The sequence below is a fragment of the Ambystoma mexicanum genome, chromosome 2q (genome assembly GCF_040938575.1).
Source record: "Ambystoma mexicanum isolate Mex_15411 chromosome 2q, UKY_AmexF1_1, whole genome shotgun sequence".
In the NCBI taxonomy this organism is placed as follows: Eukaryota; Metazoa; Chordata; class Amphibia; order Caudata; family Ambystomatidae; genus Ambystoma; species Ambystoma mexicanum.
This window is the reverse complement of record NC_090924.1, coordinates 79,720,998-79,748,343: the sequence shown is the minus strand read 5'-3', so window position 1 is coordinate 79,748,343 and position 27,346 is coordinate 79,720,998. Positions and strand designations below refer to the sequence as shown.

At 51.1% G+C, this 27,346-nt stretch overlaps 1 protein-coding gene across 2 annotated transcripts in view; it reads right to left on the bottom strand.

Annotated features, from left to right (window-relative positions):
* Positions 1-27,346, bottom strand: part of XPO6 (exportin 6) — a 1,073,945-nt gene that overhangs the window by 212,822 nt on the left and 833,777 nt on the right. For both annotated transcript variants that reach the window (XM_069646882.1, XM_069646883.1), the window contains exon 17: positions 10,464-10,653. In XM_069646882.1, the coding sequence (XP_069502983.1) occupies positions 10,464-10,653 (190 nt within the window). The remainder of the gene's footprint in view (positions 1-10,463; positions 10,654-27,346) is intronic.

Genomic DNA, 27,346 nt, shown 5'->3' with positions numbered 1-27,346 from the left:
GCCTTTTTGGGAAGAGTTCTATCGCGCCCTTCTTCAGCATGACCCGTACCTCCAGCAGAAGTTGAGGGACGTGTTTTCCTACATGGACACCGGTGGAATGCACAAACACACTTCCGTTGAAATTCCAGGGTGTGCCCGTGGGCCAGGGCGTCCAGCATACCTTGGAGTATCCCTGGGACTTTCCTCCAGAGGTACGAAAGGACGGCCGTCGCAGCTGGAGAGTGCCCAACGCCTAGGCCGTCTCGGTATCCGCCTTGATGGACTGAAGCGACTCGTCCACTGCCTTGCCGAATAAGTTGTCCCCGAAGGGCATGTCCAACACCCTCAACTGTACATCCTGGTGGAAGCTAGTGGCCTTCAACCAACCCCACTGACGAAGGCAAACGCTGTTGCCCATCTGATGGAAGCCTGTGTCGGCGATGTCCGTGGCCACCGTGATGGCATAGTCCGATGCCACCTCGCCTTCTTGCAGAATCTCCAGCGCTTCTGCTCTCTTGTCGTCGGGAAGGAAGTCCATGAGGGGAGCGATCTTGAACCACAGCTCCCGGTCATAACGGGCCACAATGGTTAAGGCATTGGCCGCTTTGGTCGTTGTCGCAGCAGATGAGATGACCCCGTCGCCCCATGGCGTCCAGCTTCTTTCCCTCTGCGTCCGGGGGGTGGGGGCAAGAGGACGTTGAAGCCGAAGATTCAGAGGACTTCTGCACCGCCGCCGAAACCACAGAGTCTGGTGATGGTTGGGATCTGAGACACTTGGTTACAGAGTCCGGCACCCTGTATTTCTTCTCTTACCGGTCCCTCCTCGCCGGGGCTGAGTTCTTCATGAGGGACAGCCCCTCGTCCCAAATGTAGTCCAACAGAGGGATAGAAAGTACAATCTCCCTCTTGGCCTCCCGGGGCTCGTATAGGAAGCCTTCCTTCTCCTCGGGGGCCAGTTGAAACATCTCCTGGGCCCTAGCGATCATGGCGTCGAAGGAGCCAATCTCGTCGGGTGGCGAGGCCCTGGGCACCAGGAGATCCCCTCCGTCGTTGTCCGTACCTGTGCCAGTCGTCGCTGTATCCGGTTCTGTATCGTCCCCCGGAGGAGGGGATGGTGGCGAAGGATGGTAAGGAGATGGAGGATGGACTCTCCTTCTCTTGCCGAGGGGTTCCCCCGACAGCCCAGGTGCCGTGGGATCCCCGCCGGCGACAGGGGCATCCTTGTCCAGATCTCTGAACACAAGGTGTGCAGTGCCTGTAGGATGTCCGCCGACACGTCCGCTGGCGGTGGTGGCGGTTGCTGTGGTGGCTTCAACGGGAGCAATGGCCGTGGCATTATGTCATCTGGCTCCTCACCACCTTGCTGCTCCTCGTCGGTAGCCTCACCGCTCTCCACATCCACTTCGCCGGTGTCCTTCCCATAGGACTTGGCATCGACAACATTTTTGTCAAGTACAGCCTTCAGCCCAGAAAGCTCCTCGGAGGAGATGTCCGAGCCCTGCAGGACTACAGGCCCCCCCCCCCTCCACTGATCAACCAGCGGGACAGTCTAGGGGAGATCGGCATCGTCTTCAGTGGTGTCTTCTCGATGGGTAGAAAAGACGACTCCATCCATGCAGGCAGGGAAACTTTCGTTTTAGGGGCTGCCTCCTGCGAACCCGCTTTTGAGGTCTTCGCTAGGGATGCCACCACTTCAAGGGAAGATTTCACCCGGTGAACCTGGGCCTTCACGATCTTGGACGTGCTTGAGGCCTTCACCGTAGGGTCAGCACCCCGCTCCCCCTTCTCCAGACGTTTACCAGGATGGCAGACCTCCTCTTCGTCGCCGATCTGGAGCGTTGACTCGTGGTTGAAGGTACAGGCAATGCCGTTTCCGACCTGGCTGCCGAGGAGCACGTCCCAACGGTGCTCCCGGTGCCCGTGGGATTGCAGTGCTTTGCCTTATGTTGGGCCCCTGTCGCCAGGGCGCCCTCAATGGTCTTAGAAGACCGCTCAGATTTCCTCTTGCTGGGTGAGGCTCGAGGCTCACCCACAGCCGGGATCTTCGTCTAAAGCCACTCGGAGAGCCGCTTGCGACAGTCCTTCATGGTGAAGGGCACCATATCCTTGCAGAAAGAACAGGTCTCCTCCTTGTGCGTTTGGTCGGAATATAGGCAGTAAAGGCGCAGAGAGTGCCCATCGGCCAGGAAAAGGTTTCGTAGTCAACATCCAGGGAAGATCCTGAACAGAGGCATTTGACCAGAATCACACACACCCGACAACCCTTTCCATTCCCACAGGGATAAAAGGTGGAGCATGAGAACATGCTATGAGCAAGGCAGACCGCATGACAAGACAGCTATCCAAGTACGGCAGTTCATAAGGAGGAGAAAGGTGGCGAGAACCGAAGGGGCGACAAGGAGAGAAGCAACCTTGCCCTTTCTGACCCAGACCCGGGAACCCTCCGCAAAAGGAATCGTAAGACTGCAAACAATAGCCAGCGTGTGTTGCAGATGTCAAGGGTACACAGTGCCCTCCTACACTGACAAACAGGACAGGGAGAGACACCTGCTACCGTGGTCCCATCCTTGACTCGAGAGAGAAGAAAAGCCAAGCGGTTCATCACAGCTTGAGAGTTGAGGGGAGACCCGATAAGAAGCTGAACTGTGTTGAATGAAAGTTGCAAATTACAAATGAAGGGAAAATCTAAGAACTGTTAACTCTTCAGGGGGAAACCAGCTGCAAAGGGGTCCGGCACCACGTGGGTGCTCACTCGGGAGACACCAGTTAATTCCCCTACTGTTGAAACTACCGAAACCAGGTGACCTTAGGAGAGCCACAAGGAAAAGGTCAAAGTGGTCATACAGGGGTCTAGCAAAACCCCCTGTACAGTCGAAAGTCTTTGACCAGCACGTAATTGGAAAACCAAGGGAAGTGAATCCTGCACAGTAAGAAAGTAGAACGAACGGTGTGGGTGGCAAAAGTGAACCAGACAGAGGGACCCTGGCAGAAAGGGGTGAAGCATGATGCCCCGATGAACCCTGTTGACAAGAGGGAACCAGACAGAGGGATGTCCAGAGTGGATTGTTTAAAAAAGACATTAAGACACGTTAATGCCGTAGTGAACTCGACAGAGGGAGGCAGACATTTGAGTAGGGTCTGAGCCCGGAAGAGGGCAATGCAGGGGTGAAAAGTTATCACCCAACGTACGGAAAGGAACTTTTCGTTTATTATTGTGAACACATCAGATCCTTGGAGGCAAGAAACTTTTTGTAGAAAAGAGACTTAATCACGAAGGACCGGATACCTGAGAATGTAACTGTAGCCTTATGCTGGGAAAGCTTAAGTGTGTGCTGTGCTCAGGAGTCCCGCCTTGTCCCGGGCTAAAAACACAAGGAAGGGAGACCCCCGGCTACCATATGCCGACTTATCATTTGTGAACACTGCTTTCTTTCTTGTGAACCCTATCCCACACTCTTTTTGTATTTAGATTGGCAATGCGTTTTTTTTTTTTTTAGTATAGGCCCTTTTATTTGACAAGATGCCACTAGGACTGCCTTATTATTATTTGATGGTCGTAGCTTGGTCCCATCTTAGATTAGGTTTAGATTAGGCATTTTTCTAACCTACCTTTAGTTTAATAAACACCCTTGAACTGTGATCACTTGTGTCTGTCTTTACTGTTGCCACCATGAGTTCCTTACAGTTCCCTGAGTTGTGGGGTGAGACTATGTGAGTAGGGTTGTGAGAACAGCGATGATTTAGTGGCGCTGAGTCTGTGATTTAAAGGCAACATCTTTATAACAATAAACCTAGGTACTATTCCAACCCTAACTTGGTCAAACTTGAGGTCTTCTGGTGATGGCCTAGTGAGATCCACCTGTTTGTGGTAGGCATGGTTTCCCTTAAGTTAACCAGACTCTGCCATTGACAGCTAAGCAGGGCCATCAGGGATTCACATTAAAAGGGGAGAAGGGTGGCAATAAGGTACAGTTCACACAAACAAAAAGAATGTTCACAGTATATTACTGAAAAGATATTCGATCAAAATGTGTGCATAAAATGAATCTATACATCACATCGAAGTACTATACCTAGAAACTGCAGTAAAACAGTAGGGTGGCTCCTAGGGGACACCAAATATATTTTCAAACATGCAAGGAACAATTCGGTTCAGGTAAGGTGGGTAAAGTAAACTGTTAGCACTTTAGAAGAGTTCATAATAGTTTTGGGGTTTCTCTATACAAATCATTGCGGCAAACACTAAAGACAGCTCCCCAGTTAGAGGCTAAAACTGTGGCTGAATAATGTTGGCAAGGCAATCTACTTTAGATGATCTAAGTGAAGATCCAACAAAGAGGCTTGGTGGCGAAGACTGAAAAGGTAAATGAGAGATCCAGACGCAGACAGTGTTAGTCACACTGCCTAGAAAAAAGGTCTGCATGCAGAGCCCTAAGGCACAGAAAAAAAACCCAGCAACTGCTTTGGAGGCAGAAAACCTTCAAGATTAAGAAAATGTTGCTGGGGCGAGTTCAAGTCCAGAGGACAAAGGTGCAGAGAGGAGTTCCAAAGTCAGTTTTATATTGGTCACAGTTGCAGCTACAGGCATCAGGGTCTGCAGGCAGTACCATGGCAAAAGAAGAATTGGGTCCAATAATGCAGATGAGGTCTTCGGACCCCCATGAGGAAACGCAAGTCGATGGACAACGAAACTGCTGGAACGAGTTAAAATGGCACAGTGTCTATGGACTAAGTTAGTGAATGCTCCAGTCTTGACTTCAAACTACATGATGGTACAATGAAGGTTCACTCAGAGTCCAACATCAAAAGTCCAGTGATGGAGCAGGCACTTTGGGACTGAACACTCCTTCTGGGTTTTCAGCAACAAAACTGTGTTCCTAGTTTTAGGAAGGCGCAAAACATACAGGAATTTCAGGGGGGCACACCAACTCTGCAGAGATGGCGGATCGGACTGTGCCCACCGAATCAAGGGGAGGGGATTGCCATAGAAGGCTTCCTCTGGATGTGGAAGGACAGACCTTTGCCTTCCTCTACTTCCTACTCTCTCTGCCCCCCTTTGGCCATCTCCCCCTCTATTCATCCTTTCTCCTCTTTCTGTCGGACGACCCCTGACAAGGTTTCTAAACAAGACCGATCTATGAAAGTGTTGTCCAAACATGTGCTCCCCTGCTCCTCCAGAACTATTAAGGATCCTATTGACACTCTTGCGCCAGCCTTGGCTAATTTCTGTAATCAACCTTTTGCCACTGGAACTTCCCCTCTCCCCTTAAGCACTACCTTGTGCACCCCCTCCTCAAGAAGCCATCTGCCGATCCTACCTGCCCGGCAAACTATCGCCCAAACTCCATCACCCCTTTCCCGGGCCTACTCTTGGAAAAGCTGGCCATCTCCCAGCTTACTCTCCACACTGAATCGGTTGGTTGTCTCCATGACCATCAGTCTGGCTTCAGTGCTGCCCGAAGCACGGAAACTGCTCTCCTGAACACCTGTGAAGATCTGCTCTCTAATCTTGATTACAACATTCCTTCTATCTTCATCCTCCTTCATCTTTCCTCTGCTTTCGACAGGGTCAACCACACCATCCTGATCAATCTACTCAGTGAGAACTTGGGCAACATGGATCAGGCCCGTGAGTGGCTGATCTCCTTCCTCTTGGACTGCCCCTCCAAGGTTCAAGTTGGTCCCTTTCTCTCCGCCACCTCTCTCTACCTGTGGCGTTCCCCAGGGCTTGAACCTCTCACCCTGGTTTTTCAACCTCTACTTGGCCCCTTTGGCTCACCTGATCTCTACGTTCTCTAACTTTCAGTGTTATGCAGATGACTCAGCTTTCCTTCAGGCTTCTATCAGCCTCCTTTCTCATCTCGCTCATTCTTGACAGTCTATCCGCGATTCAGGATTGGTGCGCTTCCAACGATCTCTGCCTGAATGCCAGTAAGACTGAAATCCTTCTCATTGGGACCCCTGCCCCTCCTGTCCCTCTCTCTCTGGCCGCCCGCTGTGGGCCCTCTTCCTTCACCTTCCTGCGAGGCAAAAAACCTTGGTGTCATCTTCGACTTCACTCGCTCTTTCTCTCCACACATCTCGGACGTCGCAAAGAAGTCCCACTACCAGCTGCACCTCCTCAAAGGGACTCTTCCCTTTCTGACTCCCCCCCCCCCCAGAAACTCACCGTCTCCAGAGCCCTGGTTCTTTCTAGGCTGGACTATTGCAACAGCCTCTTCCTCATCTGCCTTCCTCTACTCTCCGCCATCTGCAATTAATCCAGAACAGAACTGCAAGACTTAACCTTGGCCTCAAGCCCAGGGACTATATCTCTCCAGCCCGGAAATCTCTTCACTTTCTCCCGATGGCTGCAAGGATTGAGATCCTTTGCATTGTCCACCAGGCTTTCTGGGGTTGGGGCACGCACTAAATCCAATGCTCTCTTCCAAAATACCTTCCTTCTCGAGCTACTCACTCGGCTACCACTAACTCTGAGGGTTAGACGCTTCTCCAGGCAGAGTGTGGAGGGTAGATCTCCCCCCTCTGCAGGTGCCTCCCTCTGGAATGGCCTCTCTGCCACTCTCAAACTTTGAGCCGGACGACCTGAAGTTGCGGAAGCAGCTCAAAACGTTCCTCTTCTCCTGACCTACCTGTATGCTGTACAGACTGGTTGCTTGGCTACCCCTCAGTCTCACTGGGTACCAGGTTCTTTCTTGATCAGTCACCCTGGCACTGCCTCCAGGCCTACCACTCCCCTTGTTCTCCTTGCACTAACCAGTCGCGCTACCCTACTGCACCTATTCACAGCATTGCTGCCCTGTTTTCCCCTCCTTGCACTTCTCGTTCTCACACTTGCACGACCAGAATGACAAGGCCTAGTAAGAAGGTTTGTCTTGTCCTCACCCTCCATCTTCCCTCCTTGTCTTGTCGCACCTAGAAACACTTGTGTGCGCGTTATAAATGATCTATCATATCAAGAGTTCACTAAAAACTCAGTATCATCTTCTTTCAATACATAGGTAGTGTACTGAAAAGTTGCACTCTCCATAGATGTACACACTCACGGGGCTGCGCGTCCCCCAGCCATCCAAGCACATCTCATGCACCATTCAAATCTTTGAAAGCCTTTCAATCATTAAAGACTAGAATCAGACTTATTTTCGTGGGCGTGCAGACAAAATGGATTGAGTGGTCTGGTAGACCCGCTCCCAGACTAAACTAGATTCCAATTGCCAAGTTAGAGGACCATAAAAACATCAGGGAGCCGTTTTGCTCTTGCTCAGGGAGCAAATGATTACCATTGCAGAAAAAAGGCTACACAGGAACGTTGCCTCATAAAAGGTAAAGAACTGCCATGTAGCAAGGACAACAGTCCGAGTGAGAAAACTCAGAGAGATTCACTGGAATACACTTTGAGTGTCCGTTCCAGGATAGCCTTAAGAGCTACCAGGGAGAAACATATAAAATAGTGTCAGTCTGTAGCAAAACTTTGGATAAAACTTTACTGTGAATAAAAATATGTCAAAATACAAAAAGCCAGCAGATATTTAAGGGGGTCCACGCAGGACGTTTGGTTGAAACATTCATATCATAAGGTTTTTACGTGGATGCTGCAGTTTATAACTTTGCTCACCTGTAATTCTACACCATCATTGTTTCTGCACAGCAAAGAAAGATATATTTTTAATAATATATTGTTTGGCCATTCCTTTATTGTGGGTACTAGTGTTTACTATGTCTTTGACCACCATGACCCCCTCCCTCCCACATGCCCTCAACTCAGAGTGTTGCCTCTGGTGATTCACCAAGTTTACTATAACCCTGCATGACTATCAAATCCCTGCCTCCTTGTATTGATCCCTTGTTATGGGATTCCCTTTTGAATTGCAAAGCACTCTTGCTGGTTCCCGAAGCTTGGTCTGAACTTGACAAATACCCTGATAATAATATAAATAGTAGTGTCAGGTTCACTTGAAGGTAAGCATGTTGCCTAGTTATGGGTGGATTGCTCACATCCTGAACAGAGTTGGCACAGGGAAATTCTCCCAACATTCACTCAGGAGTGGATTAAGCCCAGGAATCGAGACGTTATTCAGACATCCAGTCAGATTTGGCCATTCCTCCAATGCCCTCGTTCTTCCAATGCAGGCAGAAGCCGCAGATTTGGTCATGCCTCCAATGCCCTCGTTCTTCCAATGCAGGGAGAAGCCATGAGCATATGTGGCCTCATCCATTTCACACAAACGGTATACGGTGAGCAGAGGAACTTCAATTGGATTACTAACTCAGGGTCATTGTTGGGAAAGCTTTTCTTTTTTGCAGATATCTCCCGCCCCCCCCCCCATCTACTTTGGAGGGACACCCAGCATATCTGAAATGATTTTTGTGATTCAGGACGATTTAAGGGATTGAGGTATTTTTCAAGCTCTCTGCCACTGCAGGGAGACCTCTGTCCCAAATGTATGTTAATGGTAAAGCACCGCTAGATCCCTCATGTATAATCATGCATGTGGAAACTGTCTCCCCTTCTCTTTTTGGACATTTTTACACCTAGTGAAGCCCAGACAGGCTGGTGGCACTTGCGCTTTAACCATCTTGGGCGCACTCCTGTACCCATTTGCTTTAGCACATGGAAGACTTTTGTACAATATGGTGCTCAAAATGTCCAGCCATGTCATTTAAGACTTTTCTTTGCGCTTCTTCCTTGTGGTTTGTGTTCCTTCCGTGCATAAGAAGCAAGTGCAATATACATTGCCACTCAAAGACCAATGTATTACAATTTACAGTGCATTAAATGCTAAATGATTCCTTAGCACAATATGCTTTTGACCAATATTTCAATCTTTATTGGTTCTTTCTTTTTCGCAGCAATTATTTAGTGCAATTTTCTTTAATCATTCTGCCGATCATTGCTTTTGTTGGATAAAATAATTGTTTTTAAAGAACTAGGATGGACATTAACTCCTTGTCATGAAGATATACAATAGACAGTAACTTTAAACACATCCTAACCAAACGTGAAAAATAAAACACCAAGTGCTGTGAAGACCACTAGACACCCAAAGAAAGACTTGTTTTAAATCTATGGACGCGGAATGCAATTTTTCCAAACTCTGTGCAACAGGGTGATGCAGCCCCTGCTCACATTTAGACGTTTTGGTGGCTCTATAGTGGCTCTATAGTTAGACCACCTTCCTCAGGACCTTATTTTACATATGGACCCTTGCACTGTGTTGCTTTTCCCCTTTCCTCGTAAAGTTTGCAATCCGGAATGCTTGCGGAGCATACATTCTGAAGCTTTTAAGAATGTTTCAAGTGTCGGGGTCTTTGATTTGTCGTGCAATTTGTCAGTGCCAGAGTGTTTGGAGCAGGTCAATTGCTCCAAAACAAGGGACCAAGTATTGTGGTTCTAATGTTACCCATCTTTAGAAAATGTAATCTATGCGAAAGTGTGCCATCCGTGCCGCTTTCGTGCTTTTGGAAGGATTTCATCAGTGCTGCACTCGCCTGTTCCTCAAGGCACGCTCACAATCGAGTCAGTTATGTATAATTCTAAACTCTTGGCTGCATTTCTTGTCCCCCCCGCGTTGGGTATCTGCCGATAGTATTGCAGGGTCTTGGTGAGGGTGTGCAACCATTCCCAATACCTATACCAAACCTTGTGCGCGTCATGGATGTACCTAAGCTGGCTTTCCGTATTTGGACAGTCGCTTGGAGTTTGATTGTTGCAGATCCACTAGGGTAACCTTAACAGACTACAAAGATTCCACACAAGAGTTTTATTTTTGGTAAAAAACAAGAGCCGTTAAAACAGACTGACTAGGTTGTAGAAAGCTGGTTGAGTCCACCATCACCCAGACTCTCTTGCTTTTCTTTGAAGCACCACAGAGCATACAGCCAAACTAGACGGCCAAAAACAATCAACTAACTAGTCTGCTCCCCTGATGCTTCAATTGTGAGACAAACAAGTTGTACTTTCCACACCAAACTGCTAGACGGTGCATATGGAAAGCATATGAGTGTAAATCGATCCACGCTGCGAAAAGAGAGCATCTTCCATGAATTGAACAGGTCCATAATAGTGCAACCCCTCTCCAGTGTAAAAGGACATTGTCATCATCTATGCGAGTCCCAGTGCTGAGGTTTTATTACCCTCCCTAAACCGGTCATGTGAAAAGGTGTACAGCCTTACAAAGATAGCACAAACCTGTGTGTAAAACATAAATGGAGATTTCATGCCGCATTCCTCTTACTTCGAAGCACTGCAATACTATGTGTGATCAGCTCACTTAACGGGTTGATTGATCAACCACAGAAAGATTAAAGGCAAAGTCGGCCCTGCCATTAGATTCAAACGTGCAAACTGCAGACTTCACTCCTGTCAGAGATGAGAGCTTTACTTTTGAGCTTTCCTTCAATGTAGGTTAAGGACACTTGCTGATCCTGTACTTAACTAAGTCTACAACATTGGACTGCCATAAGTGAAAAGAAACACCACTTACTGTCCTCCAGTTGCCCTTTGCGCTGTGGTGTGTTCGTGTTTGTTTTCAAGTTACGATAGTCCCTAGTAAGGGCAGAGATTAGGCTGGCATGGTTGCTGGAGCGTGATGACCACTGCTGCTCGTTCTCAGGAAGATTGGCCCATGGCAGCAGCAACACGTTGGAGAGAGCACGGCACACCAAGACATGGGCCTGTGGGTGTTTGGTGAAAGAAATAAAATAATTGTAAAAACTTAAAAGATATAATGCATAAACATGAGGATAACAGTGCAAACAAATGAAAATCACGTCATACCCCTTCACTATTCAACACAAAAAGGATTGGATGGACTTGCCCATCTCATGCTGCATCATGTACCAGAGAAAAGAGCAATCTGACAGAAATACAGTTCGAATATCTCACCTTCAAAGTGGTACTAAACACTTAAAAATGCCTACAAGTTTAACAAATAGCATGAATGCAAGACAAATTAAAAAACGTCCCCATAGCAAAGTGCTATGAAGTCTTTGCATTTTGTTAGATCTATTTGGAAGGTATATTTCAGTCCGAGTTCCCTGCAGGTGTCCGGTCAAAGGATCGACTCAAAAGGGTCTAATGACAAAAGGGTCGAGTCAAAACGACCGAAAATAAAAGGGTTGAATTTTTTTTTAAATGTATGTTATTTTTTGTTGCTTTAGTATAGGTTAAAAAAGGTGTTTTTACACCAAAAACAGGGGTTTGGGGGGGGGGATGGGGGGTTTACTCCGCCCCCAAAAAAACAACTAACAAAAAAAAACCTAAAAATATATATATATATATATTCGATCCTTTTTTTTCAGGTCGTTTTGACTCGACCCTTTTGATTCGAACATTTGACCTATAACCATTCCTGCACAGTGTAATACAGCAAAGGATGACAGTCCTAGCAATTAAGTGTTTCCCCAAACAGCACCATATACGAGAAGAAACACTGTATCCACTTAAGAGTCCTCAAGACGTGTGACTGAGAAGGAAGAGCTCTATCAAGTCTACGGAGAATGGCACTGTAAAACTCTTAGCAAGAAGTGTCTCAGAGCACTGGGTAATTCGCACCCCTTATTTCATGCAACACAACTCTTGTACTCCTAGTCTGTAGGCTGCCTCTGTCAGATTAAGGATGCATTACTTTCCTGCAACTCCTGTTCTTCAGCGCATTTGTATCTTTCATAGTTTCACATGCTGTTTAAATATTCCCCCATCATCAGGCTGGGAATCCACAATGACATTTGTTAGGAAAGATTTCTCTTTTGACAACTTTCTTGCCATAGTTTTTATGGACCCCAAATCTTTTTGCTCTGTTTTTGAACCTATTCTGACTTTTTGAGGGGAAGTAAATAAAGCCTTCACCTTCAATGTCCTTGCCTTTTGCTCATTGTTATGGGGAAACCGACAAGTCCTACAGACTATCAGTTAGGGAAAACTATGTTTCTCTTTTGAATTCTTGTACTTTTTACCTTTGCACAGCACCTTACAGTGCAGTGCAATGTGGATACTTTTGTATCACCCTAGCTTTTTGAACTTGGGATTTTGGTTACTTTTTGTATGTGCCTAAAGATAAGCTGGTGGCAGCATAGACATTTTTACATTATTATTAGTGTGCACATTTGCGTTTACCGCTTACGGTTACTAACTATGGCTAGTGCCCTAGACCTGCCGTGCCACAAACGTTTTGCTTACTTCTTTGGCCATATTTGCTCTCTGGCCTTCATCCCTTATAAGGTCATGCACTTGCCTGGGAAAGCTGCTTTTACGGGCTAGTGATGCCTTTGTGTGAGTGTGGCCCAGGAAGGGTGTGGGACTGTCTAGACCCAATTCAAATCCGTGGTGCCAGAAAGCCTAGGTGTGGGGCAAAGGTGAAACCAGTAGTTGTCCTGGAATAGACAACTACTGGCTTTTTGAATGGTGAAGATCCTTTGTGGTTGGCTTGGACTTGCTTCCAGCTCAGATTTTGCACAAGAGAACCTATGCAGCGGTTTTAGATCATTGCAGGAGCAAAGAATCCCGCGAAGAAGAGCAGCCTGCTGAAGACGACTCCGGGAGTGGCTCAGCACCCCTTTCAGTGTCTGGCGCAGGGAAGCCCTGTGTGAATACCTTATCTCTAAAGACCCTGAGTGGTGCTTCAGCACTTGGACTAGTGGGACCAACTTGTCTGAACACCTTCTCGAGGATGCTGCCCCCCGAGCCTTTAGAAGCCATGGACTGCCCAGTCGACTGGCCAGCCTTCTCATGGGCTACATCGCCAGAAGAGTCACTGCTCGACTTTCAAGCCCACAACTTAATTGGCTGCCAGTTCGTGATACAAGTCACTGTCACCTTGAATTTCAGCGTCCTAGCCTAAAGGGATCCTGTCCTGGAGCAGCTTCGGTGATCGCAAATGGAAGGATGCCTGTCATCGTCTGTGTGCGAAGACCATTGCAGGAACCCACCTTTCTCCAACCGGTTAAATGTCCGAAGGAGGTCTGCATCAATGTTTCTTGTATTTCTTCATCGCCGGAGGTTGCACCTTGCAGTTGTACGGATTCAAATGACCTCATCAATACAATAATGCAATATATAATTGAACCAATTCACAAGTGATTTCCCTAGCTTAAGCAGTCCAGTACCTAAGACAAATGGGGCCTTCTGCCCAAAAAGGCACAGGAGCCACACTGCTTCGCTCCAGAACGAGTCTTTGCAGTTAAGTTATAATTGACTTGTGTTTGTTCAAAGAAGATATTTAAATATGGTACTAAGGCAAGTAATTGTGTTCTTTTCTTACACCTCCCCAGCCCCCGACTCCAATTTTCTAGATGACTTGATGGATCTTCTGGGGGAGGGGGCATTGCAGGGAGGGGTGGGAGGGGCGGGGGAAGGGTGCATGTTAGAAGGGTGCTGGTGGTTGCTTTTCCTGTCAATGGTTCTGGTGAGAGGTGCCCAGGAACTTCAGGTGCAAAGATTCTTCCGGTCAGATCCAGGCGCAAGATGCTACCACTGTGGATGAAGATATGCAAGATTCAAAATTCACTGACGCAGGCATCTTCAGGACACTTCACAGGAAGGGGAAGGCGAGCTTCAGCATTGGCCTCCATAAACAGGCGACGGGCATCCCGACGGTCGCTATTATAGAAGCTTTTCTATGACAGGATCCCTTGATGCTAGGATGCAGAAATTCAGAGGAAAGGCGACTTTTACCACAAGCTGGCAACCAAAGTTCTGGGTGCAACCACGGAATGGCTGGTCAGCCTAGTGGATGTCCAGGGAAGCCTCGGAAGGCTCAGGATGGCTGGATGCTTGAGAAGGCGCTGGGCCTAGTTGGTCCCACTAGTCCAAGGGCTGAAGCATCGCTCAGGATCTGAGATCAGGTAGTCAAACAGGGTTTGAACGGGCCAACCCAGGAAGGGTTTGTCAGGTGTCTTCAAGTGTCTACTGATCATCAGTCAGCTGTTCGCCTACGAGTAATTCTTGGCCACCAACGCTGATCTGGAGAAATGGCTGAAGGCTTTACTTCCCTTTAAAAAGTCATAACAGGTTAAAAAAAAGGGGTCTTATAAGAACTGTGGAGGGAAAGTTACAAAAGGAGAAATCTTTCTTAAGAGTACCCGACCAGAAGAATCCTCGAAAGCACACCTCCTGGGCATCACTCACCAGAACCAATGGCGGAAGATCGAGCCCCCAGCAATCCCAGACGACATATGGGAGAAAATCAGTTAGGGGGTAAGTAAACGCATTGGGAACAAGTCCCTTTTTTGCCTGCATTCCATCCCACTCACCTTTTGGTTGTCGAGCATGGGCAGGGTATTTTCAAATATAAGAAAACATTTCCTTACCTTTTAATTGTTGAAGAACTAACTTACCTGCAGACACTCCCCTTCAGGGGGGAAACATTGTGGCTCCTGTGACCTTTGTGCACACAGCCCCATTCTTCTTAGTGTTTGGACTGTTTAAGTTAGGGAATTAACGTGTCACTTTTTTTTCCCTCACTCACTGCATATAAGCTACTTACCGCTTGCTGAATAAGTGACTTTTTTGTGTAAAATCCTATTGGCATTTGTGAGTTAGGTTACAAATAAAATGATCCATTATGCAAACACAATGGGGCACACACTAAAGCCTTGAGCCGGATTGCCTACGCATTTGTGCGGCCACTGGAGAGACTTGATCTCGTTAATCGTCCAACAAAACTTAAACACTTCCGCCGATTTCTGGGATGTCCCCCCTCTCAGCAATGTCCAATAAAGATGACCAGTAGTCTTTAAACACAAACTCCGTCCCTGTCCCTCCCCCTCCCCCCTTAACGCTGAGTTGCTCCTTTGTCATTGCCGCCCTCCTGAGATTGATCGATCTGTTGCTTGACTTCTTCCGGTTAGTGTTGTGGTTGGGTGCGGACCAAGCTTCTACTGTATAAGCGGTAGGTGTTGCTACGATTCCTTCTGTTTATGCATACAACTAGTATTCTGAATTTTGATACTCCGAGTGCTCTTAGAGGAGACTGGAATACGTGGGCCCCAATCTACAGATTTTCGTGAGACGAGTACTTCATTCTGCTGATGTGGGGGGAACACTGGCTTTCCAGTGGGAAATTAGAAGTTTCCTCGCCAAGAGCAATATTAGACCAATGAGCTTCCGGGTGAGCCCATCCTTGTGCCAGTCGTTCGGTCCGAGAATAGGGTGGTTTCTAATCTTAGGCGGGAGTTTACCTGGAGGTGTGGCCATTATTTCAATTGGCTTTAAGGGTTTCATTAGCTCCACCTCCATTCTCCTTCAGCTGGAGTCGTCAGCTACATCAAGGCGCCACTTGGTGATATGCTTTGAGGGACGGTGCTGCAAGCCCCCATTCGTTTTTTTGCGGCTTGCACGACTGTGAGGCGGATTTGCACCTTCTTCCCCCTCCAAATGAACTTAGAGATGGCTTTATCCAACTCCTTTAGGGAGGTGGCGGACGGGCGAACAGGAATCATAATTGCAATGTACGTGATCTTAGGGAGCAAGTTCATCTTCAGAGCGTTAATCTGCCCGGTCAGAGGTTCAGGATGTCCCATCTCTTTAGGTCCTGGAATATGTCTGTTATTTTCAGGGGATAGTTTAGGTCTCTGAGGTCGAACGAGGTGCTAATAACAATTCCCAAGTATTTGATATGATGCTTTTGTAAGGAGAAGCAGGCAACCCCTCTCTCCCCACCCCTCCTGGGTCCCAAGGGATATCAGGCCTCAGCGGCATAACCTCGGACTTGCTCTAGTTTATTTTATATCCCGCCATCTAGCAGGAGTGTCCTGATGTATGGGAGGGCTGTGGGGCCATCGCTGACAAAGTAGTATATCGTCGGCGTAGAGGGATACTCTATGTTCCTCCCCGCCTTGCACAAATCTCGCCCAGCCCTTATCGGCACGCAGCTTGATGGTCATTGGCTCAATGGAGAGGGCATATAGTAGTGGCGATAGCAGGCACACTTGTCGCGTGCCCGACTGCAGTACGAGGGAGGGGGAGGTGACACCATTAGTTACCACGGCAGCTCTAAGGCCTGTATAAAGCAGCTTAATCAATTGGACGAGGTAGGAGGGGAAGCCGTACCACGGCAGTACTTGGAATATGAAATCCCACTGTACTTTGTTGAAGGCCTTCTCGGCATCCACTGCACGTACTATGTCCTCTGGGTCTCTATGCCCTTCCACTAGATGAAGCAGTGCCTATTACGTATGAAGCCTGTTTGATCTTTGTGGATGATGCAAGGGAGGCTGTTTTCAATGCGCTTGGCCAGACATTTTGCGAGTATCTTGGCATCTGCATTAATAAGAGAGATGGGCCTGTAGGAGCCGCACAGTGTCGGGTCCCTCCCCCCTTTGTGGAAGACTATTCTATTTGCTGCAAGCATAGATTGGGGCAGGCGGCCTAGAGTTACAGCCTCTTTGAATACTTCTTCCTGCCTGGGAGCGAAGTCTTCTTTCAGCTCCTTATAGAAGTCTATGGGGATCCCATCTGGATGGGAAGCTTCGCCCATCGACAGTGAGCTTAAAGCGCTGTAAATTTCTGTGGTCGAGATGCGAAGTCACCAGGGATTTTAGGGATCTGAACAGAGTGCAGGAAATCCTCAAATTCTCGTGCAGGGTGGGGGGGGGGGGGTTTCGGACGCAGTGTACAACTCTTGGTAGAATTCTTTGAATCTAGCATTAATCTGTGCGTCCCTGTGCAGAAGCTTCCCATCTTCGTCTAGAATGGAGACAATGGTCTGCGCTGATTGTCTGTTTCAGGGAAAGGGCCATTAACCTAAGGGGCTTATCGCTCTCAGCGTATTAATCCTGGGACCAGCTATTGTATGATTTATGGGCGCTATCGGTTGATACCTGGGCGATTCTGGTGCAGTGCTTGGTTAGTGTAGACTTCAGTGATGAGCTCCTGGATTTTTTGTGGGCTTTCTCTACCGTTCCTAGCTCTGCCGTTAGGCGGGCTGCTTCTTCCTCCCATAACCTACGTTTGTGCGCCATCACAAGGAACAAGTTACTTACCCGTAACTGTTGTTCTCCAGCATGGGTCTGGCATGGATTCACATGCTCATGAATGAGGTCAGGCTGGGAATCGTCGGTAAAGAAAAAAAACTCAGTATCAGTTTCGTTTCTGATCTGACTTTCGTAGTAGTAACCAATCACTGATTTCTGCATCATACTGACCACAGCCAATGACTGCCCTCTCCCCAAGCCTCGCCTCTGGCAGCCATCCTCAGATTTGGTAGCACGTGAAGTGGCAGTATGACCAAGTGAAGAGCCGCAGAGGGGTAGGAGGGAGGGTTCGCATGTGAATCCATGCCAGACCCATGCTGGAGAACAACAGTTACAGGTAAGTAACTTGTTCCTTCCCCAGCATGGGGTCTGGCATGGATTCACATGCTCATGAATAAGAGAATACATAGCAGTACACACATGCACAACCACGGGAGGTGGCAACAGGCTCAACATTAAGCAATACAACAACTCAACATTAAGCGTCTCTTACCTCCTCACCAGGCTCACCTTAGGCGAACAGGTTGCGCAGCACTGCTTGGCCGACCCTGGACTCCTCCCTGGAATCCCGATCGACGCAGTAGAATTTCGTGAAGGTGTGCGTCGACCTCCACGTAGCAGCCCTGCAGATGTCCAGCAGGGGCACACCAGATAGGAACGCCGTTGTAGATGCGATCGCTCTGGTGGAATGGGCTCTCGGACGGCCGGGCAGCAGTCGGTTTGCCAACCGATGATAGTACATGATACAGCCGGAGAGCCATCTGGAAATGGAAGCCTTTGAGAGAGCCTTCCCCTGATTGACAGGTCCAAAGTTCACAAAAAGTTGTGACGGCTTCCGAAAGCTCTTTGTGCGGTCCACGTAGAACTTCAGCGCTCTAGCCACATCCAGCGAGTGCAAAGTGATTTCAGCCGGCGACGAAGGCGATGGGAAGAAAACAGGCAACACCAAGGGTTCGTTGAGGTGGAAGTCCGACGGCACCTTGGGCATGAAGGAGGGGTGCGTCCTGAGCACTACCCTCGTGTCGTGAAAAGTCAAGTACGGGGGCTTGCAGGAAAGGGCCTGGATCTCTCCCACTCGTCGTGCGGAGGTGATGGCCACAAAGAACGCCGTTTTCCACGACAAGAACTTCAGAGAAGCTGAGTGCAGAGGCTCGAACGGAGGTCCCATGAGCTTGGTCAGCACCACTTTGAGCTCCCACTCCGGGGCCGGCGCCTTCACCGGCGGGAACGATCTGAACAGTCCCTTCATGAACTCCTTCACCAGACGATGAGACCACAAGGACGTCCGTCCCGTGGTTCTGGTGTATCGGGAGATCGCAGCAAGATGAATCTTGATGGAAGCGTGCGCTAGTCCAGCCTTGGCCAGCGTCAGTAGGTACGGCAGTACTTGCGGAGCCGTAATCCATAGAGGGTTAATCTTCTGTGCGTGGCACCAGACAGAGAACCTCTTCCATTTCTGTCCGTAGGAATTAAGAGTTGAGGACGCTCTGACCTTTGCAAGAACCTCTCTGCAGTCGGCCGGTATGTCGTAACCTCCAAACTCTAGCGCTGCAGGAGCCAGGCCTGCAAGTTCAGCGACTTCGGGTCGTGATGGAGGATGGCGCCTCCTTCCCTGGAGAGAAGATCCGCATCCACTGGCAGCTTGATTGACGGGGACGCTGACAAGTCCAGAAGGTCTGGGAACCATATCTGCCTCGGCCACGCGGGTGCGACGAGTATCATCCTGCACTGTGACCTCTTGAGCTGGTTGATGAGCCGGATCAGCAACGGTAAAGGAGGGAACGGGTACAGGAATAGGCCCTCCGAGGGGAACGAGAAAGCATCGCCCATGCTCCTCGGCTGGGGAAACCTGCTGGCGAACCTCCGGCACTTGGAGTTCGTCGCCGTCGCGAACAGATCGATTTGGGGTGTGCCCCAGCGTCGGAAGAGGCGGTCCACTAGGTCCTGTCGTAGTTCCCACTCGTGGCACGAGCGCAGCTCTCTGCTGAGCGAGTCGGCGATGGTGTTTTTTATTCCTGCCAGATGAAACGGCACCAGGAACATCCCTTGGGCGACGGCCCAATGCCACAGATCCTGCGCCTCCTTGGACAGGGCTGGGGGATCTGGTACCGCCCTGCTCCCTGATGTAGAACATGGTGGTGGTGGTGTCGGTGAAGATCCTCACCACCTTGCCCTTGAGGGACGGAAGGAAAGACCTGAGGGCCCAAAACACTGCACGGAGTTCCAGGACGTTGATATGGAGGGATTTCTCCATCGGAAGCCAAAGGCCTCTCGCGTGCAGATTTTCAGTGTGTGCTCCCCACTCTTCCAGGGAGGCATCTGTGTTCACTGTCTTCTGGTGGCCCGGGGTCTGGAAGTCCATGCCCGCCGTCAGATGCGCGCGGGTGCCTCACCACCTGATCGCTCGTCGGAAAATCTCGTCGAGTGTGATCCTGTCCTCGAAGCTGCCCGTCGTCTGGACCCAGCGAGCGTCCAGGAACTCCTGCAACGGGCGCATCCGAAGCCTGCACAGGCGGATAAGATAAATGCAAGAAGACATCATTCCGAGGAGGGATTTGATGGACCTCACCTTAGCCGCGTCCGCAACAAGCATCCGCTGCACCTTGCCCAAGATGGCCCTCATTCTTTCCTCCGGCGGCGAGGCCAGAAGCGCCACTGTGTCGAGTTTCGCTCCCAGAAACAGTGCGTCTTGCGCGGGCACCAGGAGGGACTTGGCGTAGTTTATGGAGAATCCCAGTTCCGTGAGTAGTTGGACGGTCCTCGCCGTGTGTTCCGCGGCAAGCTCCCTTGTCTTTGCTCGGATGAGCCAGTCGTCCAGGTAGGGGTAGACGTGGATCCCCTCCAGGCGCAGCCGCGCCGCCACCGTTGCGAGGCACTTGGTGAACACCCTGGGTGCCGACCTTAATCTGAAGGGCAGGGCTCTGAACTGGTAGTGCCGCCCTTGGCCACGAATCTGAAAAACTTTCGGTGTCCCTTTAGGATGGGGATATGGAAGTAGGCATCCTCCAAGTCCAACGACGACAGGAAGTCGCCCTCCTCCAGCTGACCCAGGACGCGCTGGAGGGTGACCATCCGGAACTTCTGTGCCTTGATGAATTTGTTCAGTCGTCGTAGGTCCAGGATGGGACGCCATCCTCCTGTCTTCTTCACGAGGAAGTATCTCGAGTAAACTCCGGAGCCCCGAAGCCTCTTTGGGACGAGCTCGATGGCGCCTTTCTTGAGCATCGCCTTTACTTCCAAGAGAAGGTGAGGGACGTGATGTTCCTTCCTGGCCACGGGGGGGATGCGCGGGCACTTCTTTAGAAACTCGAGCACGTGACCCTGGGCCAGGGCGTCCATCACCCAACGGTCGGTGGAGATGGACTCCCACACGCCGACGAAGTTCGCCAGCCGGCCTCCCACCGGGGTGCTTTGGTGGGGGCCCGACCCCACGGCCGGTTCAGTCCTGCTTCGACGAGGTTTTGCCGCCTTGTCCTCCCTGGCGAGGACGGCGGGTTCCGTCCGACTTGCCTCGTCCCCTGTAGGCTTCTTGTGACGACTAACGGGCCGCTTGACGGTAGGTGGAATATCCGCCGCCGGAACCTCTGGAGGCACCCTGCTTGCCTCCGGTCCTCCGAAAGGGCGGAGGTCGTAGCTGGAGAACACCAAGAGCCCGTGCCGTCTCCGTGTCCGCCTTGATGGCTTGCAGGGAATCGTCCACTGTTTTACCAAACAGGTTGTTCCTGTCGAACGGCATGTCCAAAACTCGGGTCTGCACGTCCTGCCGGAAGTCCGTTGCCTTGAGCCATCCAGGCCGTCTAAGGCACACGCCGTTGCCCAACTGTCGAAAACCAGTATCAGCGATGTCCGTCGCTACCGTAATGGCGTGGTCCGACGCCACTTCCCCTTCCTGCAAGATATCCAGGGCCTCAGCCCTCTTGTCGTCCGGTAGGAAGTCCAGCAGGGGGGCTATCTTGTACCACAACTCCCTGTCGTAGCGTGCTACGATAGCCAAGGCGTTGGCAGCCTTAATCGTCGTCGCTGCCGATGAGATGACTCTGCGTCCCATCGTGTCCAATTTCTTTCCCTCGCCGGTGGGCAAGGTGGGGGGGGAGGCCGATGCCCCCCCCCCCCCGCTTTCTTCCTGGCCACCGCAGAGACAACCTAGTCCGGGGTCGGCTGTGCCCGAAGGCACAAGGGGCCCGCGTCCGGGACCCGGTACTTCTTCTCGTACCGATCCCTTCTCGCAGGCGTTGTGGATGGGTTCTTGAGGAGGGACAGATCCTCATCCCAGATATCGTCCAGTAGGGGTACAGCGAGGACCGTCTTCCTCTTGGTCTTGCACCGTTGATAAAGGAAGCCTTCCTTCTTCTATTCTTCCGGGCAGAGCTGGAAAAGCTCGGATGCCCTGGCGATCATGGCATGAAACGATCCAATCTCGTCGGGCGGGGAAGCCCGGTGAGGAGGTGACGACGGAGGATCCTTGCCGTAAACCTCGTCGTCTGTACCCGTCGCGGCCGTGTCCGTCCCCGTGTCATCCCCCCGGGTCGTGGACGGGGAGGAGGGCTGAGACGGGCGCGATGGTTGAAAAGGAGGTGGAGGATGAATCCTTCTCTTAGGAGGAGGGCTCCCAGAAGTGCCCGGCTCCGGGTCCCCCGTCGGGAGCGGTTCCTCTGTCGGTGGTAACGGCAATCTCGTCCTGATCTCCGAGCATAAGGACTGTATAGCCAACAAAATGGCCGCCAAGTTGTCTTGCGGCACTGGTTGAGGGGGTTTCGACGGGCGGACAGGAACCTCGTCGGTACCCTCGACGTTCTCGTCATCCCCCTCGTTGGGGTCCCTCCCGACGGGCTGGTCTTCCTCCACGCCAATGCCGTGGCTTAAGACTTTGATCAGCTCCTCTTCAGAGGCTGAGGCCGAATCCACGATGGCCTCCTGCCCCCCCCTTCTCCGTCGGAGGTTTCACGGGGGTCCTGTCGATGGGCCTGAAAGAGGACTCCCTCCGCCGTGGCAGGGAGACTCTGGGCACTGAGGTCGCCTCCACTGGTGTAGCCTCCTCAGGCTGAGCCAGGGCCCCCGCGACTGTCTCGATAGAGGCGTTGGCCGGGTGGATCAAGACTTTCGTCACCTTCGGTGCGCTCACCGCCTTCTCCTTAGACGGTGGGGGGGGGGCGGGGTCACCACCTCGCTCCCCCTCCGAATTGGCCTTCGATCTCGACCGGGGCCTCTCCAGAAGCTTCGCCGGGTGCTCGGACTTCCTCTTACCCGAGCCAGAGCGTTGGCTCGTGGTTGATGGCGCCGGGGAGGCTGCGCCCTGCCTGGCAAACGAAGAGCCCGACTGTTCGGCGCTCCCGGTGCCCGCGGACTCGTGGTGCCTGGCCTTCTGTTGGGCCCCCGTCGCCGGGGAGCCCTCAAAGGTCTTAGAAGACCGCTCAGACATCTTTTTCTCGCCTGACGGGCTCTTCCCTTCCAGCCAGTTGGCGAGACGCAGATGGCGGTCCTTTATGGTCCGCTCCGACATGTTCGCGCAAAACACAGTCTTTCTCCACGTGCGTCTTGTCCTCATGCAGGCAGTAGAGGCAAAGGGAGTGTTCGTCCTCCTTGAAGACATTCCGAAGCTGGCATGCAGGGCAGACCCTGAACAGCTTCCCGGGCGTCGAGCTTCCCTTCTCCTGGGCCATGTCCGACATGGGCCTGAGAAAGTTCTGGAGTCCTCCAAAGCGTGGCTCGACGAAATCTTCACCCTTGAGGGGCGTAGAAGAATCCGACACGGATCCCCGTTGATCGGATATAGAAACGGTGGAGCTTGAGGCTCTTTGACCGAAAAAAGAGAAAATGTTCCTATGAAAAAGCGCGAAAACGCACTAAAGCTTGAGAGCAATAGCAAGAGGATCCCAACACTTGAACGTGCGGTAAAAATCTGAGGATGGCTGCCAGAGGCGGGGCTTAGGGAGAGGGCAGTCATAGGCTGTGGTCAGTACGAAGCAGAAATCAGTGATTGGTTACTACTACGAAAGTCAGATCAGAAACGAAACTGATACTGAGTTTTTTTTCTTTACCGACGATTCCCAGCCTGACAACGGGGAATATTCATGAGCATGCGAATCCATGCCAGACCCCATGCTGGAGAATATACATTGCCCCCTCATGTAGGCTTTATAGGCATCCCAGCATTTGTGGGTAGAATACTCCTGGACCAGATTGGATTCCCAGAACCGTTCCATGCCCTTAGCTAGGTGTTCCACCAGGTTGGGGCAGTGAAGCATGCGCAGGTGAAGTCGCCACTGTGGAGGCTGCCGTTGTGCATCTGTGAGGGCTATTCGTAGGCGCACTTGAGTATGATCTCATAGGGTGGTCGGGACGATCGGGCAGTCCCTTACGAGATAGTGCAAGTTTGCGGGGGCAAGCCAGTAATCCAGCCGCAAGTATGTGTTGTGTGGGTGTGAGTTAAACGTGTAGTCTTGTTGGTCATGAGTGCTTCTCCATATGTCTATCAGGCGAAGGTTGCGCATAATGATCTGTAATGCCGTCCACTTCTTGAGTGAGCTGGTGCTGCCCTTGATATCCCTGTGGCGGTCGAGGGATAAGGTTAAGATCGCCCCCTATACATGTGAGATTCCCCAGGTACTGTGCACAGGACGCAAACATGTTTGTGAAGAACTGCGGGGTGTCTGTGGTGGGCGCATAGATGTTAAGAAGCGTGATTGTGTGGTAATATATGAGACCCTGCGCGAGTACGAATCTACCCTCTGTGTCTATGACTGTGTGTTTGACCTGAAACGGAATCCGCTTATCGATAAGGATGGAAACCCCTCTTTTACCGTGATATGGGGAATGAAACGCTGTACCCACTCACCCCCTCTGCAGATTTGTTGAATCCACGCTCCCCAAGTGGGTTTCTTGAAGGAAGATTATATCCCCCTGAAAGGTCCCTCCTGCTGTTGAGTGTTCTCTTACGTTACATGGGGTGACCCAGTCACTGGATATTTAGTGTCAGAAGATGAATGCCAAGCACCGTATTTAGTGTGGGTAAGCTTTGCTGGCCTGCCGATTGTCCTGTGGGCATGACCTATTATGTGGCAGTATGTGGTGGCAGTGTTTTGGTATAGTCCCTGGATTACCGTGGGAGCAAACAATTCAACATGACTCCAACATGGGTCATAATAAACATTTAACCAAACTAAACTTCAAACGTTGGGTCGGCCTAACCTGTGGCCCTTCCCCAACAGATGGCACATGTGCCAAGGCAGATGGTGGAGGGGAGACTCTACCCAGTGCATCTTCCCCCTCCCCATGCCGCACCCTTAGCCGTGTGCTTCTAGCAGCCCAGAGAGCCAGCTGAGGTTTCTGCCCACCCCACCTTGCCTGGGGGTGGCCAATGAATCGTGGGGCTTAAGGTTGCTTGATTAAGTCATAAGGAATGCGTTGATTGCGAGCTTCAACAGGATCCAGAGGTACATTTGCTGGACCGGTCCGCCTTCGGACCCTCAGGCTTGAATCATACATTTGGGAGATTTGGTAGGGTTTTCAGCGCTTTGGCCCCAAGCCTTTCGGGCATCTGTTGTTCTTCTGCCACTTCCTGTTTGTTTGCGACCTTTCCGGGCTGAGGGGTCGGCGAATGTCCGGGCGCCGTGGCGCTGATCTCTAGAAGTCTGCCGTGACTATTTCATGTTGCTGCTTCCAGGCAGCCAGGCAGCTTCCGGTTCGTCAAAGCTGTGCCACTGCTTGTCGATCTGTACGCACCAGGTTGCTGGAAACTTTAGGTAATGGCAGAGTTCTGAGTCTTTCAAGGCTTCAAAGATCGGTTTAAATCTTTGCGGTGTCTAGAGACTTCCAGTGAATAGTCGTTATAGATGTGGATATTGGCTGACCCTACCTTGACTGGGCCCGTCTCCCCATATGCTTTAAGAATCAGCATCTTATGTTGGAAGTTGGGAAGGCGCATGGTCACGCTCCATGGTTGCTGACCCGGGATTGGTTTGGGTATGGGTGCCCTATGAATCCTTTTGACTATGAGGTCCTGGGGGCTCTCTATTTTGAGGCCATCGCGGAAGAAGCTGCGGATGTAGGCCTCGTAGTCCGTCCCTTCTGCGTTCTCAGGAAGGCCCACCACCCTGAGATTGTTCCGGCGAGAGCGATTTTCTTGGTCATGGATTTTCTCACCCAGTCTCTGGACCTCTTTGAGGACCCCATCCAAGTCTGTTGATGCTGTTGTGTAGTTGTCCAGAGCGCTGATTCGTTGCTCATTTTCGGTGATCCGCTCGGCCTGCACTGATAGGCGGGTTTGGATTCCTGCAGGTCCCGCTTAATGTCTAATACTGGGCGGTTAGTTTCTTGGGTCCTTTGTCCGATGATGCGCATCTCCGCCAGGATAGTCTGTAATTGTGTCTGGACATCCATCTCTGCTGTGTTACGGCAGGATCTCCTAGATTGGACGGGTGTAGCTGGTGCAGAGTGCTCAGTTGGTGCTGTGGTTCGGGTTGCCTTTTGCATCCCGCGCAGCTCGTTTCCCCTGGTCCTCCTCTTGCTGTGGGCCAAGTTTGTGGGTCGTAGCGACCTGGGCTCTGCTTTGGGGCGCTGCCCTTCAGGATTTGCTAGCGAGTTTGCTGGCATTTGGGTACGTTGAGCTGAGGGAGATCGGGCTGCCTTTGTCGGTGCCTGCAGATGCTTGGGGGTTGAGGGAGCCCACCAGGAGGTGCTCTTGCTATCCTGATATTCTTTTGGCCCTGCGGCCTGTGTCCCACAGAGGCGGTTCCGGTTTGCTGCATCAGTCTTCGTATCGCGGAGCAGATAGGAGGGGACAAGTAGCTTCAGAGTTTGAGGGCTGGTTCGCCGTGAGTTGGGGACCGCAAGTGTAGTGCTGAGAGGTTTGTGTGTGCTAAGCTCCGGTCTGACCCCCGAGTTGTGTGGGGTGGGTGCACGGGCAGAGCTCATTGCTGACAGAGCGTGGGTGCCGGAGGGATCCAGGGCTGCGTACAGGAGATATGTCCTGCTCCTTTTTTGTGATTAGACATGGGCGTCTTCCGGTCTGGCAGGTGGGGGCCCGTCAGGGGGGGAGCAGGTGCATGTTTGGTGGGTGCCCCTCTGCTGCTATTGTGCGGATCGCACAGCTTTGGCCTCCTTAAAGATGAACTCAGTCTACGGCCCCGTCATCCCATACGGCCCCGTCATCCCATATGGCCCCGGCTGACACCAGCGGCGGTCGTGGCTCTGCGGTCTCATAGGTGTGGGTCATCCCCCAGGCTGCGTTCTTCGGCCAACCTGGCTGGGTTGGGGGTGGCTAAGCTGACAGCACTGCTGATTGGGGATGAGGCCCCCCCCACCTCCCTTAGCCTGCAGAGGCCTTTACAATCGCGGCTCCCAGCCGCCCCCGCCTCAGTACCGTCCCGCTTGGGAGGTGTGGTGGGCAGCCCCCTTCAGCTTTTCCAGGCGCACACCTCCTGATGTGCACTTGCAGGCAGTCCGGCACTGATGGGCCTGCTGTTTGAGAGCACGGAGGAATTGGCGGGCTTTAGGCCGTATTGCAAGCTGGGGGCGCCCCCCCCCGGTGTTATCTTCAGTTTTGGCGGTCGGATTTCGTGGATCCTGGTCTCCTCTGGATCCTGGATGTTAGTTCTTCACTTACCGGTCATTTGCTGTGACTGCCAATCAATATTTCAAGCACCTTTTTCGGTTTCGTCCCTGTGCTTGTAGGAGCTCCATTAGCCTGCGGCCATCTTGCGCTGCACCCCCTAGCGGCTCCCTCTGAATAAGTGACTTTTAATGCATTTATGAACCTATATGTATGGCATTCGTTACTCATAACCGTATTTCTGATGCTTGCATCAGCTTAAATTCACATGCTTTGCATAGGCCGCCATCTAGTGGCACATGCTGAGTATTGCAGGACTTGTTTTCGAAAGTCGAAAAGAGACGAACGGGCAGGTCTCTAATACTATCCCTAGTGTGACGTACGTAGTACCCATGGTCCTTCAAGCGTTGGAGTCCTTCAGATTATTTTGTTTCTGACATGAGGGAGCATGGGTTTGTGCAAGTACATTAAGAGGAAGTGTAAGGTATTTGATGTCTATGTACCTTCAACTTCAAGCGGCAATGACACGTTTGCGCATGCGGATACAAGCATCAGAAATAGGATTACTGTGCGAAATGTATGCCTTTGGAGGCTTGCGTATCTGCTTAGAATCGCATGCTTTGCATATACAAGCGAGCAGTACCTGGATAAGGTAGTGGGATGGTTGAAGGTACAGCAGCAAAAGGTTTTTTAATACCGCTTTCCCACCTAAAAATCTTGTTTGCAATGAGTATCCAGACAGCAATGTTGTGTAAAGGTATGTATGGAACTTCAAGTAGCCGCCTGGCAAATTGCATCTGAAGGTACATATGCCACAAAAGCAAAGGTAGCCCCTGTGCCGCGTGA